Source organism: Malaclemys terrapin, chromosome 8, assembly GCF_027887155.1.
Source record: "Malaclemys terrapin pileata isolate rMalTer1 chromosome 8, rMalTer1.hap1, whole genome shotgun sequence".
NCBI lineage: Eukaryota > Metazoa > Chordata > Testudines > Emydidae > Malaclemys > Malaclemys terrapin.
This window is the reverse complement of record NC_071512.1, coordinates 11,979,351-11,997,282: the sequence shown is the minus strand read 5'-3', so window position 1 is coordinate 11,997,282 and position 17,932 is coordinate 11,979,351. Positions and strand designations below refer to the sequence as shown.

The window sequence follows — 17,932 nt, the reverse complement described above, 5'->3', positions numbered from 1 at the left end:
CCTCCCCCCCCAACCCCCCCAACCACAGTTTAGATAATGGTGTGGAAAATGCCATTTGGCGACTACACATATTTATTTTCTCCCTATAGGTGAAAGAAGGATTAGAGTCCACACTATGTGTTTACCTGTTGTTACAACTCTGAATGATGTCTATCTGGGGGCTGACGTACAAGCTATTACAGGGTTATTAGCCAATATGGGTAAGCATGATGCTCTTTGATGTACATGTGTAAAATATCTAAAACTTTTGAGGAATAATCCTTCAGGAAGGAAGATTACAAGGGAAGTATCCTACCTTCTGAATGGTTGAAGGCACTTCGCCACATGATTTACAGCTCCTCTGATGTGTGAGGACATCAGTACAACTGTATGTTGTCACCTTGTTTGATATGGCTTTAGAATTCTGCACATCAGAAGTTAGAGCAGCAGTTAGGACTCCTGGATTTTTTTAATTCTGGGCAGTACCATTAATGTTCCCATCCCTCTATGCCTCTTGAAGGCACAGTAAAGCTCCATTAATGTGTGCTTGTAACCATCTTAAGATCCTGAGATGAGCTCTAGAAGTACAAAATAATACGTATCAGTAATTCCTAGAAAAGAAATAGGGTATAATTAGCTGTTAAACGTCTCTCTCTCTTTTGCTTTTTAGCTGTGGACCGGTCAGTTTCTGCTAGTTTAAGTGATGCTCGGGATGCCTTGGTGAATGCTGTAATCGATTCACTATCAGCTTACCGCTCTTCAGTCCTAAGCATTCAGCAGCCTGGTCTGATGGCTCCCTATTCCCTACGACTCTTTCCACTTCATGTACTGGCTCTCTTAAAACAAGTAAGAATGAAAATAAAATCTTTCCAGAGAATGTTATTTTTATATTCAGGATGTCAGTCTGAATGATGTATAAGTAAACATTTCAGTGAGATGATATTATATATGTAGGGTTTTGCCAATATTTGAAGGGGGTGATGTCTTCATTGGTTTAGATCCAGTTTAATTAAAACCAGCCTTCTCTCCATATACTGTAACAGGAATTGAGGTTGTTTGTCATTCAAGATAATAGCCTCTTCTGGTCTAAATGGGACCGCTCTGGAGCCAACTTCTTGTCTCACTTCTCCAGACTCTGGATTTGGTGATCTCTCTCTCTCTCTCTCTCTCTCTCTCTCTCCCCCCCCCCCCCCTTCCCGGTACCACTGCAAAGCAAGACTGGCTTGTTCACCTAGGCTTTCATTGGGGCCAACTATAGTAGAAGATGGCTTGGGTGTCTGTCAGCCACCAACAAAGGGTTTTCTAAAAGTTACCATAATATCTAAATGTGACAAGTTACATATGTATAGGCTGTGTTTGTGTACTGCATCTAGAGCTTATGTCAGATGCATTTATCATACAGCTTCAATTTTTATGAACAATGTGGGGAGGTGGTATAGTTGTGGCGTGGAGTGTGTCATGACAGAAAGAAGGGGCCTCTGTTCCATGTATAGAGCTGCAGCAGTGTAGGATGGGGAGTATGGTGAAGAATAGCACCAGGGAGGTGGAGCTAGAGGGCAAGAAGTTTGGGTGCCTGAGAGTGCATTGGTACTGAGGCAGAAGTGGGCAGCCAAGAGAGGAAGCAAAGGAAAGTGGGAGCAGGGAGTAATATGGGGAGACTTGCCGTGATTGCCTGATACTCCTGACTACTAGCCTGGGGAACATGCAGCAATTGCTGTTCAGTGTGGCTTTGAGGAGCTTCCCTCTGTGTGCTGCTGACAAGGCAAATCTATACACCAGCTTAATATGGGGTGTAGAGCAAGAGCTAAGTGCTAGCTTTCAAATAACTGATCTTTCCCTTTTCTATCAAAGGGGTTTGCAGCATCCCTGAGTCTTGTCTACACTATAAAACAGAACAATTTCTGAAAATGGCTTTCAGCCGTGGGTCCCCCTGAACTAGTATAGAAAATGGTTAGTGTTAGGATAGATGGCTTACTCTTTCAGAATGCAGCATGATCAAGACCTGGTGGAATCATTTCATTCACACTTTCTCAAATGGTACTAAAAACCCTTGTCAAGTCTATATTATGGCTGTGTTTATGCTGGGGGAGATCTGATCTTTTTAATATAGACAAAGTCAAACACTTGAATGGTTTTCAATACTTGTTTGGGATGGGATCCTGCTTCAGCAGCAGTTCAGCTGTGCATTTACCAATGGAGTGCATTTACCATTAAGTCAGAACACCTCTGACAAAGATGTGCATTAGAGCCGAAGGATTAAGCATAACAGGTCTTTGGATTGCGATTTTAAAATATCATTATGTAGCTTCTTGAGACAAAGTAGTAAGCATAATTTTATTAAAAATCCATCTTAATATGTCATCATTCCAACTCCACTCTTCAGAAAGTGTTCTACATACATAGGACCAACATATATTACAGTATGCTATGTCAGTGGTTCCAGAGTCCAAAGATGCACTGCTTTTGTGATTAGTCACAAAGTTGTTTGCATATAAATAATATACGAAACTTGCTTTGAGTACAGATAATCAATTAAGAAATGTGGATAAATTAAGTAGGGGAGGTCACTGTAGTAATGAAGACATTTTTATTATATTTTCAGATCAAAATACTTAAGGCTAAATTTTGTGTGGGACTCAAAATATTTCTTAACGTAGTCTAGTGCTTTTCACTTGCTGACTTTGAATTAATAAATTAAAATATTTCAAATACTGGTTTTATTCACAGAAAGCATTCCAGACTGGGACAAATATCCGTTTAGATGAGCGTATTTTTACTATGTGTCAAGTGAAAAACCAGCCCCTAATTTTCCTCATGCTTATGACCCATCCCAATCTGTACAGAGTTGACAATCTCACAGATGAGGTATGAGGTTTTTTTTTGTTTTTTACTTATTACACTTGTTCTGTGGTTGCTTGGTTCCAAACACCTTTATTTGTAGTGATGAATATGTATTGCATAGAAAACCCTTTAAATAAGAACTGTATTCTTCAAGGTATGTAGTCTGAGAGCTCACAGGCAGTTACAAGATTAAAAGTTTTAAAGATACATCAAAGCAACCTATCCATTAAAGGCAAACTGATAGGACAATTCCTTGGCACTTTAATTAAGTCACATGACATGAATCATGCATGTGTGTGACTATTAAGAAATAATCATAAAGACTGCCGCACTAAATTGCCACTCCATGTAATCCAGACTTATTCTAAATCAAGTTTTGCAGTAATAACTTGGAAGCAATACATTGATGAATTATAAATCGTGAGATGAGGGGTAGTTCCAGTGTTGGATTGCATTTCAAACTAAATTGAAATGTGTAAAAGTTTACAAATACTGTAAACCATACATACATATAAGATGTAGCTCCTTTATTTTCCAGGTTGTCTGTTGGGGGTGGTATAGATGGGCTCTGGAGGGAACATGTGGCTAACACCCCACTCTAGACACGATGTGGATTGGATTCTTTAGACAACCATTTTGAAAAATGTAGCTAGCATTCTGATTTGAAAATCGTCTATTACACTACAAAGCACATCCCCTTAAAAGGGGATATGCTGCAACAGGAATGATGTGTTTCATACTATTGTACAACTTCCTTTTTAAAATAAGTCCTGTCATTAGTTCCGTGAACAAGTATGTGTAGGAGTTACTCAGTGCAGGCAGACTAATTCTGTACATCCAGACTTTGAAGCCTAACATAACTGTATGAAGTTTTCAGAAGAGAATCAATTTCAATAAGACAAAATAAAGACTGATTTTTTTATAATAAAGTATGTTATATATGAATTTTAAGAATATAAAAGTCAGACATCAACAGATGATGATGCACTTGGGTGCAAGAGGTATAATTTGTCCTTAATTGTTTTTACTAATAAAAATGTATTCCACTTGAATATTTTTCATTCCTGTCTCCCTTTTTTATCTATATATCTAGAAGCACACTTACATTGTAGCAATTTTTCTCTTTAGGGAGCCCTCAACATCAATGATAGAACAATACCTCAGCCACCCATTCTCCAGCTGTCTGTGGAGAAGTTGAGTAGGGATGGTGCTTATCTTATGGATGCTGGCTCTGTAAGTTAAAATTTTATATGAACTTGTGGGTTTTTCTGAAGACTACTGAGCACTTTAGATAGACAGGTGAGTATAAGGGTGTATGTATTGCATAGATTAATGCTGTCATTATCGGACTGTCTTGTAGGTAATGTTTATGTGGATTGGAAAGAATTGTGGACAAAATTTTATCAGCCAAGTCCTTGGAGTTCCAAGTTATGTATCAATACCACAGAATATGGTAAGTGCTTGCTTTGGTCTTAAATAGGACAAATAACTTTTTAAAATATAATATATCACCTGGTATAAGCTAAAGAGCCTTTTAGAATTGTAGCTGATTGTAATTAATTCCAGTTTCAGGAAAAGCTCACTTCCCCCATCACATGCCACTCTTCCTTAGGTTCCCCACTTAAAATAATCTTAATCCAGCTCTCACCATGAAACCACAATAAATAGAAGTTGATAACCATCAGTTAGATCCAGTAAAAGTCTGAGCAGATTGAGAATATTGGGACCAGGAAGGAGAGTGCGTTAGCTCACCAGCCTTCAGTTGCTGGAAAATTCAAATCCTAGTTTAGGTCACAAGTGAAAATGAATCTGTTAATGTAGTCCCAGTTATGACAGCCAAAAGCCACTATTCAGTTTGGCACAATTGATAGTTTGTTCAAGGATGATCTGAGACTGAAATTGCAGTGGTATGTGGAACAGTTTCATACTAACTGTGCCTGCTTTATGCCTGATTACGATGCTTGGCCCTTTTCATTAACACTAAATTAACTCTGTCTCCTAAAAACAGTGTGTGTTATACTATGTATTAATGATAACTTTTGTCTAATAGACGCATCTTCCAGAACTTGAAACAGCTGAATCTACCAGAACAATAGCTTTTATCTCTTGGCTGAGAGAGCAAAGGCCATTCTTCCCTATACTGTATATAATAAGGTAAGTTCTTTTTGACAACTCTAATACACAAGTATGCATGGTCATACTTGCAGACATGCATGCATAGTCATGTCAGCCACTGTAGTGACATATTTTATACTGCATTGCCCTCACACAAGATTTGTAAGAGTTGCGCATAGTGTGAATTGTAAATGCTTGAAAACCTGGCATGTGATTTTAACTTCTTGTTTTGTCATATTTTAATTTGTGGAGGTTTGATGCTTTCTCAGGGCATCCAGAACTGTAAGTCACCTTGTTACCCTTCTGTCTCGGCAAGAGATTTATTGGTGCTATACGGTGTGACAGCTTCCTGCCCCCCCGTCTGCTAGCTAGCCAAACAGACTCCTCAGGACTCTGCCACTCCAGACTTTGCCTTGCAGGCTAACTCTTGGTGTACTTCAGTTCCTGAATCCCCTGGAAGAGTGTTCCTCTGCAGCATCCAGGTTTTGTCACTATATGCCCACAGAAATACCAAGTCCACTGTCTCCAAAGAGACAGAATACACCCCAGGCTATTAGCTCAACTGAGGATGCACACCTTACTTTAGTATAATAGCACTGAGATGAATTTATAATAAAACAAGAATAAGTGATACTAAGCAGATAATAGAAATAGAAAGTGGTTACAAATAAACAAAAGAATAACATGCTTCTAAAAGTCTGCATATAACCATAGCAGGCTACAAGCTTTGTTCTCACCTACAATTGCTTTTCAGCCTCACCAACCCACATAGTTGGGGATTCACCCTTCATAGTTGCAAAGAGCGCTGACCTCTTTGTTCCCTCAGTGATGGATCACAAGATGCCCTTTTGCTTTTCCTTATATTCCCCAATGTTAATTGTCTGTCTCAAGAATCAGGATGAGACACTGGGGTTCAGACTGCGGTCTCTTCCTGCATGCGAACACCAGGCTTTTCTTCATCCTCCTGATAACTGGTGTTTACTGCAGATACAAATAAATTGCCCATTGTCTGTGGCATCCCCATGCTCAGTTTACATTATAGACAGGCAAATCAATATTCTTCTTCGAGTGATGGTCCCTATCTGTATTCCACATGTTGGGTGCTCATGTGCCTGAGTTCAGAAGTATTTTTAGCAGTGTCCCTTGACCCGCAAAATGCATGGTGTGTCCCCTCATGCTCTCAGTCAAGTATATAATTGGTAATGCAGGTCAACGCCTCTCCAGTTCCCTCTTACCGCGGCATGGCCTGAGTCAGAACCACTGTTCCTTTGTGCCCTTAGTTTTGCTAGGTCAGCGACCACTCCTTGTTCAGTGTATATAGTTGTACACAGTTGTATATTGTCATTTTAGTGATAGATAAGTTACTGTAGTTTTTCCCCCGTTTTGGGGAACGTGTTCCATCCCATCCCCTCATCTCGCCCCAGGACTATACCCTGGATTCTGGGATTTAAAAACTGTTTCCTGCCCACACTCATTCTCTGTGAACTACAGGCCTCAGCAAGAAAGTCCTGCAAGTCCTTCCCTCCCCGAACCCAGGAAACTCAAAGCTTTGACTCCGTAAGTAGTTGATGGAGGAAGCCATAGGACAGAGGGCATACTCGGATCTGGGACCAGCAGAATCCCTGGTACAGCAATTGTCACTGGTGGTGAGCGCCCCTCTGAGCACCTTGCATGCCCTGGATCCATCGATGCTGAAGACAAAGAATAAGTCCCGACGTGAGAGTAAAAAACACTCTCACGGGCATAAGAGCACATCCCTGTCGTGGACTCCTCCTAAGTGCAGCATTTCCTCCTCAAGCCAAGCCAAGTCAGGTGAGATGTTGTGCGCAGATCCATCCAGACCAGCGCCCAAGCTTCTCCGTGTGGAGGGTACGGCCAGGTGCAAAGAAGATCCAACGGTACTGATTACTGCCTTGGTACCCACGCATCCAAAACACTCACCGGCACGTGCACTGCCCATCCTATTGGTGCCTCTGTGCCTCCCAGATAGGCCAACCCCGCAGATGCTGCCTGGGACCTCTGTCATTTCCAGAGGCACACCATAGACTCCTGGACATCTGACCCTTTCTTTTCGATGGAGGAGCTGATCCTTCAGTATCCACAATCTCCTCTCCTCTCCGGACCCCCACTCCAGAGGACAAAGCTGTACTGCTGCTGCCAGAGAAGCCTGTCCCATTGCTGCATTGCAGCCCTCCGGAACCGTCTTCGGAGTCCGAGGAGTTCTCTGAGAAGAACCCTTGTTTTCTCTGATGTCCTGCTGAAGTCCAGACTTGCGGCCCAGACTGCCTTATCCCCCAGTATATGATCCATCAGCAGAGGCCTGTACTGCTACCCATGGGGCCCACCACATCCCAGGGACCCTTCTTTCTGACCATAATGGGCACCTGTGGATGCAAGGCACCATCACAGGCATCTTATCAACCATCCCCCATTCGCCCAATGACACCATCTGTCTATGAGGAAGAGGCAGACATTAACTGTTACTGCCAGCTCTGCTGGTCCCCACTGTTGCTTCATCATTGCTGGACCAGGTGCTTATTCCTCTCCCACTCTCAACGCCGGATGACCATCACCAGTATTAGGACTTGCTCCAGAGGGTAGCAGCAGACTTGGGTATTCCATATTCCATTGGAAGAGGTCCAGGACCCACATCAGCTCCTGGACATTCTCCAACCCCGATGTGCCCAGTACTTATAAGTGATGCAATAAATATTTTACTAGCTAAATGAATTAACAAAACCCTTGAAGACCCAACTACCTTGATAGTAAATCTCTACTAAGTAAATGTGAAAGGCAAGGAAGCTAGGACTGTTAACAGAAAATTTGTTCTTGGCACTGGGATGGTTACTCTAATAGACATATCACTGCGAGAATTTCTTTTTAATCTGCTTAATCACACTTCCCAGTGGAAAGCGAAAACTGCTTTTCTTTCGTTTCCCTTTCTTGTTTGAATTCCATTGCATCTGACCCTTTTCCCTGGACAAGTTAAGAATGAGGTAAAATAAAAGGCTCATTAATCAACCATACCAATGATAGCAAATTAAGAAGGCTTGTAAAGGGGCCCTCTCAAGCGGCTCTACCCATTAATGAGGCCATTCTTCAACTGGCACGGGCAATATGGCACACTCCTGCCTCCTGTGCTGCCACACCGAAGAGGGCAGCGAGGAGATATTTCGTGCCTGCTAAAGGGGCAGTGTCATCCTCCCTTTCCCCCCCGCTTTCGTCCATTCAGCAATAGAGCGGCCACGCTAGAACCCATAGAAGTCTGCTCCCCCAGATAGGGAGGAAAAGAGGAGGGACCTAGGCAGGAAAGTGTATTCCTCAACAGGACTACAGTTACAGATTGCAAACTACCAGGCGCTGCTATGACTTAATAACTACAACAAGCTAATAAGAGTTCAAGGACAAGCTCCTCCCACCAGACCAACAGCAGCAATTCCAGGTGCTGGTAGACCAGGGGTGACTGATGGCCAAGGTGGGCCTTCAGGCTGTCTGTAGACATGGCTGACATGTCCTCTTGCTCTCTAGTGACCGGGGTCATTATGCACCAGGACTTGTAGTTACAATCGTCTGTCTTTTCCAGGGAGATCCAAAATACAGTTGAGGACCTCCCCTTTGAGCAAGTTGTTCCACGAGAAAATGGATGAATCCCTTCATGTGCTGAAGGACTCTAAGGCCACACTACAGTCCCTTGGTATATACACCCCGGCCCTGAGACACAAGCAGCAGAGACAACCATTCTGTCCCTGACCATATGCTCCTTACCTGGCCTACTACCAACGCCAGCAGGACGTGCCACTTAAGTGGCACCGCTTGCAACAGCCACGCTTCCCTGCCTTCGCCACAACCAATTCTTTGACCCTTTCCCAGCAGCAGCCAAAACCTCAGTTTTGACTTGCATGTTGATCCCTTAACCTTCCCCGATGCCAGTGCAGTGCCTCATACCATCTATGGGGGCCATCTTGCCCTATTTCCCCACAATTGGGACAAGATCACCATGGACATTTGGGTACTGGAGAACATCCACCATGGATACTCCATAAAATTCCTCTCATTCCCACCTCCTTGATTCCTCTTTCCCCTGGACTTCTCCTGGGGATCCCTCCCATGAATGCACTCTCCAAAAAGAAGAGAAAATCTGCACCCGGAGAGGGCCATAGAGCCTGTCCCACCTCAATGCAAGGGAAAAGGCTTCTACTTACCATACTTCCTTGTCCCGAAGAAGGGTGCCATGTGCTGTCCCATTCTAGATCTTCAAGAGCTAAATACCTTTTTCAGAAAATCCAAATTCTGCATGGTAGCGCTGGCATAGATTATTTCTTCCCTCCCCCAAGGAGCCTGGTTCACAGCTCTCAACATGGACACTTACATCAATGTAGATATTCACCCTCCCCACTGCAAGTTTCTCCATTTTTGGGTAGGACACCAACACAACCAGCTTCAGGTCCTCTTAGGGTGACCAGATGTCCCGATTTTATAGGGACAGTCACAATTTTTGGGTCTTTTTCTTACATAGGCTCCTATTATCCCCCACCCTCGTCCCGATTTTTCACATTTGCTGTCTGGTCACCCTAGGTCCTCTCGTTTGGTATAGCGACAGCTCCAAGAGTGTTCACAAGTGTCTTCGCTGTGGTGGCAGTCCAAATGCACCGCCTCTGCTGCTCAGTATACCCCTACCTTAACAACTGGCTCCTTGTGGTGCTTATCGTGCCAGGAAGTAGCTGCCGCGATCCTCACCCTTAGCATTCTATTGGCATCTCTAGGTATTTGTGTCAACAAGGAAAAGTCAGTATTGATACCTACACAGACAGTATTTCTCAGAGCACGTCTTGACTCCATTGCAGCGAGAGGTTTCCTCATGGTAGACTACTTCGCAATAATCATAGTTCCCTGGACCATGGTAGCCTCACTCACGTAGTGGGCCAATCCTCCCAAGATGATGATCAGCACCTCCTTCCCCCTTTCCATATCACAGGTCACCATCACAACAGACGCCTCCCTCACGGGTTGGGAAGCCCACCGGGAGCACCACATGGCCTATGGAGCGTGGATGCCATGGGAGGGCAGGATTTATATAAACGTGCTAGAACTCCATGCAGTCTGTTCAGTGTGTCAGGCCTTTCTCCTGCTCATTCAGCCCCTCCACATTCAACTGCTCTCAAACAACATTGCAGCAGTGGTGTACATAAACAAGTGGGGCGGCGCCAAGTCTTCCTCCCTCTGCCTCGAGCCCGTCCGCCTTTGTAACTGGTGCAACAAAAACAACGTAATGCTTCAAGCCACATACCTCCTAGGCACCCAGAATTCTCTGGCCGATGCGCTCAACAGGACTCTCTACTTCAATCACGAGTGAGAGCTACATGACGCCACACTACAGTACCTCTTCGAGAACCAGGGCACCCCTCAGTGGGACCTATTTGCCACCCTGAAGAACCAGAAGCTGTCCCTCTGTTGCTCCATAGTAGAAATAGGGAAGAATTTGCAGGGCGATGCTCTTCTCCTCCCCTGGAAGACCACCTCTGTTACTCCTTTCCTCCCATTCCCCTCCTGCTGCAAGTACTACGCAAGATTTGTTGAGACAGAGCCACTGTGATGCTTGTAGCCCCATTCTGGCTCTGTCAGTTCTGGTTCACAGATCTCCTCAGATTCTCCACCTGAACGCCGCTCTGCCTTCACGCTCTTCCCGGATCTAGTCTCATAAGATCGGGAGAATCCGGCATCCCAATCCCGGCCCTCTTCACCTCACAGCTTGGTATTTGGATGAGGGTCGAGGATAGACCAGGCATGCTCCACCTCAGTGTGGCAAATCTTTACCCAGAGCGCTGGAGAGAATCCACCAGGGCATGCTACTGAGCAAAATGTAGATGCTTCACAGTATGGGCTCAATGTGACGGTCACTCACTGAGTGTGGTATCTATACCAGTCGACCTAGACTACCTTCTCGCCCTCAAATGTCCGGCCTAGTAATCAACTCTATAGGGCTGCATCAGTGTCTTTCTCTCTCCCTCTCCCCCCCCGGACTGCACCTCAGTGTTTACGTACCCCACCACTGTCCACTTCATTAAGGGTTTACTTAACACTTTTCCACCAGTTCTGAAGCCCACACCCCCATGGGACCTTAATCTCATCTTTTCTGTCCTCCTAAAGCCACCCTTTGAACCACTGGCAACATGTTTACTCTCCCACCTTTTGATGAAAGTGACATTCATGGTAGCCTGAACCTCAGCCAGGCAGGTCAGTGAACTTGGAGCCATGATGACAGGTCACCCTCCCTCTCACACTATATTCCACAAGGACAAGGTGTCCCTATGGCTCCACCCTAAATTCCTCCCAAAGGTAGTGTTGGAATTCCACCTAAACCAGTGCATCCACCTATCTGTTTTCTACCCCAAACCGCACACCTCCCCCACTAATAGGGTCCTACAATCCCTTGATATCTGCTATGCACTGGCTTTCTACCTTCACAGGATTCAATTCTTTTCGCACATCACTGAACAGTTCAAGGGTCAAGCCCTCTCCTCCAAACCAATCTCCAAATGGGTCTCATCTGTGAATGCTGCAAACAATCTGGCATACCCCCGCCTGATGGAGTCACAGCTCACTCTACATGAGTGCAAGCCACCACATCGGCTTCACTGGCGGATGTGTCCTGGCAAGACCTAAGTCGTGCAGCCATCTGGCGCTCTGTCCATACGTTCACAACGCAATACACTATTGCACAAGCGATAGCGGGCTAGGCTGTAGTGCAGACCACACTTCCATTGACATCCTCACACCCACCTCTGTACTGATCACTGCTCGTGAGTTACCCATGTGTGGAATACACATAGGGACCATCACTCGAAGAAGAGAGGTTACTTGCCTGTAACTTCAAGATATGTGGTCCCTATCTGTATTCCACTACCCGCTCTTTCTTCCCTCTGCTTCGGACTATATTCCAAGATGGTAAGAGGGAGACTGGAGAGGCACTACCTATTATACCCTTGGCTGGGAGCATGAGGGGATGCACCATACAGCTGCTGGTCCGTGGATACTGCTAAGAAACACGTCAGGATTCAGGTGCATGGCACACCTGCCTACCCACGTGTGCAATACAGATAGGGACCACGCATCTCAAAGAACCTCCAGTTACAGACAAGTAACTTCCTCTGCCTTTGTCTAGGACAATTTGTTTATCAAGTCTGCCCCCAAAACATTTTAGGATTTTATTTCCAGCACACGACTCTTTACACACTGTCTGTACAAACATCACAGTGAGATTATTGGCTACCATGTCGCCAACTCTCATTTGATACTACACAACACTCTTTACAGATAAATACTATGATAACGTATAAAGTGTCAGACCTGATGGGAGTTTACAGACGAGTGGGCCCTCTACCAGGTGGTATTGAGGGGCTCTTACATTATAAATGTAACCAGTTTGCCTGTGTTTAACAGCAGACATTTTAGTGAATTAAATGTGAACATTATCCAGCAATATTGTGGTATGAATGATTGTGAGGCCTACAGTACGGGCTTTTCATTTACACTTCACCAGTTGATGCACTTATTTTTAAATAGCTTTCAAAACGCTAGTTCATCCTATAACTTTAAAAATACTGTACTGTAGAGGTTAGTGAATGTTTCATTTCACTCAAGTCATTTTATTTCTATTTCTAAGGGATGAAAGTCCACTGAAATCAAGTTTCCTACAGAACATGATAGAAGACAGAACAGAATCTGCCTTATCATACTATGAGTTCCTCTTGCATATACAGCAGCAAGTGAATAAATGAACCACTGGGTTGTATGGCTCGCTTGCTTAATGAAAATTTCTGCAGTAAAGAACACTTGTGCTTGTAATATCTTTTGTTAAGTTTGTGGCCTGGTGCAGTTGATGAGAAGTTCTCACTGTGATTTCAAAGTAAAGCAAATAAAGGACCACAACTGAGAATCATGTGTGCAACGAGATAATATTGTACTTTTCAAATCAAAATATATTTGAAGAGGTTGGGGATCTTTAATTTGCTGCAAATTATGCTTTTACTGTAAGCAATTGCAGCATGAAGTACATTTGCAAAGGCAATATTGAAAGGGTGAAATACATTTTGTAAAATGGAGTTTTGTTCAAAATGTATATTTCTGTAACTTTTAGTTTTGCTTTTTTGGGGGGAGAGGGGAGGGATGCTGCTAGATTTAAAACCTCAATATGATTGAGTTGCAGGGAAATTATATTGTCTTTATGATACAGTATATATCCACTGATTAAAGATTGAACATTTCTTTTAAAAAAGAAAGCTACCTGGTACACTTAAAGTAGCAATGAAACAACTCATTGTGAAATGAACAAATGTTTGAAAAAAAAATTATGAACATTTTAGAATGTAATGTTCTAGAAATGGTTATGTTGGATAGGTCTAAAGGTAGCTTAAACTGGCCTAGCTGGATTGAGATAGACTGAAGTAATTTGTTAAAAAGCTTTTAAATGCATCAATATTCTTGTACCTAAACTGAAAGACAAAGTTGGCATAGCATACTGTGTAAACTGAAAACTATAATCAAGTGGTCTGGCAGCAAAAATGGGCTAAGACTGACACTGAGCCTTGTGTTTGTAGTTAAAAATAATGAGTTGGTCTTGTCATAATAGTTCATTAAGTGGCAGGAAAGTGGGGGAGAAGAAGGAAAAGCATAAAACCACCTGCTCCTTTCTGTGCGTTACATTAGATTTCTGCTCTAATATAGGTTAACTAAATGTTAGGCCCATAAAATGATTGTTTTGTGAAATGAGGCTGTGGTAGCATTTCATCCTTAATTTATCAATATTTTTGAGACAGCACTGAATATTTTGTTTGACATCTAAAACTGAATCCAAGTAGAAGTAATCATTTTGCTCTTGAAATAAATGGAAAAAAAAAACATATTGGTAGGAAGTGTTTTATAGTTCAGTGAATATATTTAAAGTTCTCAGAAATCTTTTTTTATTGAAGCTATGTAACAAGCCTAATTCCAGGACATGTGTGCACACAATATACGTTTTAATTTAACTGACAGACCTGCAAGTGCTACAAATGAAACATGGAAATTGGATTTATAGAAAGCTGGTATTCTTAAATGTAAGATGTGTAAAGTACATGGGAATTAAAGTACATTGGTTGGGGAGCAATCTGTAGATGACAGGCTGTTTCTCTTTATGTTACTAGTCAATTTCTGCCCCTTATATGCCCATGGAAGAACTGTGATGTGGAAAAATTGTTTTCTACTTTAATTTGCTTTTAGTTCATGTTAATGCTCACACACTTTTATAGGAGACTTGCAAAAATCTCCTTGTTGGGGTCAAGTAACTTTTCATTGATGAGTGAAATGTTTACTATAAAGGTAGGCAAGTAGATATTGTGCCTAGGCTAGTAAACTTGTGAAGGTTTTGCAAAGAGGATTTAACAGGATCTGGTAGGATCACAGTTTCTGCAGCCTTTCGTCTGCTTCTGCTCCAGTTACAGTATAATTGACTGACAGGAGTTACCTCAATGCAGGGGAGAAGCAGCTGTTTCTTCATAGAAACATCTTGTGCAATTTGAGCACAAAAAAGCCACTATCATTTGTGCTGATTTTTGTGATGTTTTCAAAAGAGCATTTTGGAACAGATTTACTTCTCCCAAAGATTATTTAAACACCCTGCCTGCTGTGTCTACATGACTAGTGGAAATGTATTTCCCAAAAGTTTTTTATAAGATTGTGCATTATCTTCAGTCAATGTGAAAATATATTGTAAGTACATAGGGGAAAATTATGTTTTAAAATTTACTCGATTACTTTATTTCTGGCTTCACGCACATTTAAATCCTAAATTTTTTATTTCTTAAATGAGAATCAGTCATTCAGACAACCACAGTTTTATTAAGTGGTTCCTCACTCCAGGCACGTGATGATAAAATGTACCCACTAGGATGTTGGAAATCATCCATGCATCTCACAACAGACCCAAAGCCTTTGGTTTTTCTTATTATTACCACATACTTTGTCATTATATTCCATAAACTTACATTTTTAAATGTCTGTTTCAGAGAGTGTCACTTGCTTTATGTAAACCAGGATAACAGTTATGAATGTCAGTCTACATGCCAATACAGTAACTAACAACATTTCAAGTTAGGATCCCTAATATTTTTCTCTGTGAAACTTATGAACGAGCGAGCAAACGAACCCATTTGAAGTAGAATGCTTTTGGAATGTCCATATTGTATTTAAGAAATATTCTGCAATATTGAATGTGTAGTTTAATTCCATGCAGGGGAGGACAAAACATGCTGCTTCAATTTGTATTACTCTTACATCATTGCAGAGCATACCGGTGTATAAACTGCCTATGCCACACTTCTCACTGTATTACAAATGTCAAGGATAACTTGTTTATTTTAAGATCTTAAACAGGCAAGGGTGGTCTTGGTTGTTCTGTCTTAATGTGACAACCCTACCACAGCACATATACTCTATTTTTCTAGTTTCTGAGGTTTAACTATTTGTTTGACACATTAATGTTAATTCAGTCAACATCAGTACCATCCATTTTAATTTGTATACATTATCTTTTATAATTTAATATATTTGAGTATCAGTCTAAATAGACTATTTTGCAATAACTAGAATAAGATTTACATTTCTTTTATTCAGAGTTAATTTCTTAACAATTTATAATCAAAGATGCAGAATGGCTGTTATATAAGGGACCATCAAATGTGATTTTAAGCTTTTTGTTCACTATTAGGGATGTAATCCTTATAAATTTAATTTTGTAAAGTAGTGTATAATATTGTAATATTAAATCCTTGTTTTCTGAAACTCAGACACAGATCTTCAGCATGAAGTTATAAATCTTGCCCCTTCTGAATCTGAGACAGGATTTACTTGTCCTCCTTTTTACAGTTTGTAATTTTCACTGTTTTATTCCTGTAAAAAGTCATTTGTAACACATGCAAATGCTTATTTTATCTGTGCTAATTTAAAAGATTTGGCTACTCAATAAAACTAATTGAAAGTGCTCACAAAAGTCCATAAGTCCTTTAATTAATAAACAGAAGTGGGATTCCATATTTGACCAATCACTGGGTGACATTTTTTCCCATTGGTTGCATTAGTAACTTCAGTAACGGTAATTGCATAGCTAAAGGAAAAAATTGTAACTTGCTAAAATTGTCAATCTGTAAATGGTACAAAGATTGGGGGATTTCATATTTCAGGAGAAAAAGATGGAAGCATTTCTGTTACATAATTGCGATCACTGGCAAAATTCCACTTTGTTACTGCACAATATTTATAATCAACTTCAAACAAGGAAAAATCAGATGTACTGGCTTTTGCACAGAGGCATTTGATGACTGTCACTGTAAATTTTTTTCTTAGAGTAAAGCAAGTGTTTTTGGGACATAATTAGTAGCTCCATCTCCAGTGTGCAGCATCGTGGCAGAAAAACTTAAGTATTGACGAATGCAAAGATAACATACATAGGAAGGGATAAATTTAACTACTCATACACACAGCTGAGTTCTTAGTTACTTGTAACCATTCAGAAAAAATGGTTGGAAGTCCTGGACAACTCAATTCACTGTGAATTGAGCAGCTGTTTCCACTTTTAGGATGTATAAAGAACAGGGTAGAAAGTAACATTGAAAATAAACCATTATATAAATAAAGGTATTCTCACCTGGAATGCTATATTCAAATGTGGTCAGGCTATTGAGAAAAAAAATAGCACAAATAGAACATACACAGCTGTTGGGTGGTAGAGAAGAAGGTAAATGGGACACTACTGATCCTCCTGTCTCATAATACAAGAAAAAGGAACACTCAGTGTGAAAGGCAACAGATTTAAAAGTAACGAAAGGAAATAATTACAACCGACAAAGGAGTAGGAAAAAAAGTTGCCTATAGTCTATTTCATAATCTACTACATCTTCCTCTGAAGCATCTGGTACTGGTCACTGAGAGAAGATACTGGACTAAATAGATGGTTGATCTGGTATGGGAATTACTACGTTTCAGAATGTTCAGGACCTGTATTTTACTCCTATCTGCTGCACGAAACCTTTAGCAGCACATGGATCTCTTAATACCAGATTAGGGCATTAGTTGAAGGAAAGATTCTCATCTTCTTGAGCATTAACATGAGGTTAAAACAGTATTTCAACTAGGTATTTACTAGAGATGGGACTGCACTGTGAAGTTTAGATGTGAATTTTCCTAAAGTTCTGGGGAGTTGAGAGAGGTTTGCAATTTGGGCCCATCTCTAGTGAGTTAGCTGCATGAGTTTTCAGGCCCATCTCCACGTGTATGTGTGTTAGTTTCGTGAGTTTTGAACTAGGACAAGAGTACTGTGTAAATACTATGGTCTAGTTAGCCCTCTTGGGGTTAACAGTAGGGTGGATTTTAAGCCCTTTCCTGGGACTTGGTCATATTTAACGTTCCCACTGTTTTTTGCAAACATAGGAAATTGCCACAGCAATAAGATACAATCTTTCAAAAGCGATACTGAACATCTGTGGTGGAACTAAAGATCCCATGGCACTTTGAGAAGAGCTGTAACTCTGGAATTCTTGTCAGCATTTTTCTCCTCTAAGAGCTGTTTTCTTAAGTACTCAGCCTTTTGAGGTTGTCTGTATGAACACTGGCAGTGCAGTAACTGTATACAAACTCACTCTCTCCCAATAAACTTTGGGACACCTGGCTATACAATAGTTTACCAGACTAGATTTTACTACCTATTTAAAAAGTTCATTTTGCCATCTCTCTAATGAACAGCACCTCATTCTCTTTCCTACAGGGGGTACTTAGGAAAAACTCATTTCTGAATATGAAGGTACAATGGGGAAGTATGTTAACAGATAAAAATTATCAATTGCCGTAGCTATTATCCATAGAAAACTTGACCCAAAAATAGGAATAGCAATGAGCTAATTCAGGCATTTCAGTGGGCTAAATTTAATTGTCGGGCACATGGGGCAGTAAATGGATTTCTGTGGCA

General features: G+C 41.5%; 1 protein-coding gene across 3 annotated transcripts in view; it reads left to right on the top strand.

Moving 5' to 3' along the window:
* Positions 1–15,952, top strand: part of SEC24A (SEC24 homolog A, COPII coat complex component) — a 54,058-nt gene extending 38,106 nt beyond the window's left edge. For all 3 annotated transcript variants that reach the window (XM_054036816.1, XM_054036815.1, XM_054036814.1), the window contains exons 17-23: positions 90–200; positions 650–825; positions 2,707–2,844; positions 3,949–4,053; positions 4,181–4,273; positions 4,871–4,974; positions 12,599–15,952. In XM_054036816.1, the coding sequence (XP_053892791.1) occupies positions 90–200; positions 650–825; positions 2,707–2,844; positions 3,949–4,053; positions 4,181–4,273; positions 4,871–4,974; positions 12,599–12,713 (842 nt within the window). In that variant the 3' untranslated portion in view covers positions 12,714–15,952. The remainder of the gene's footprint in view (positions 1–89; positions 201–649; positions 826–2,706; positions 2,845–3,948; positions 4,054–4,180; positions 4,274–4,870; positions 4,975–12,598) is intronic.
* Positions 15,953–17,932: the final 1,980 nt, after the last annotated feature.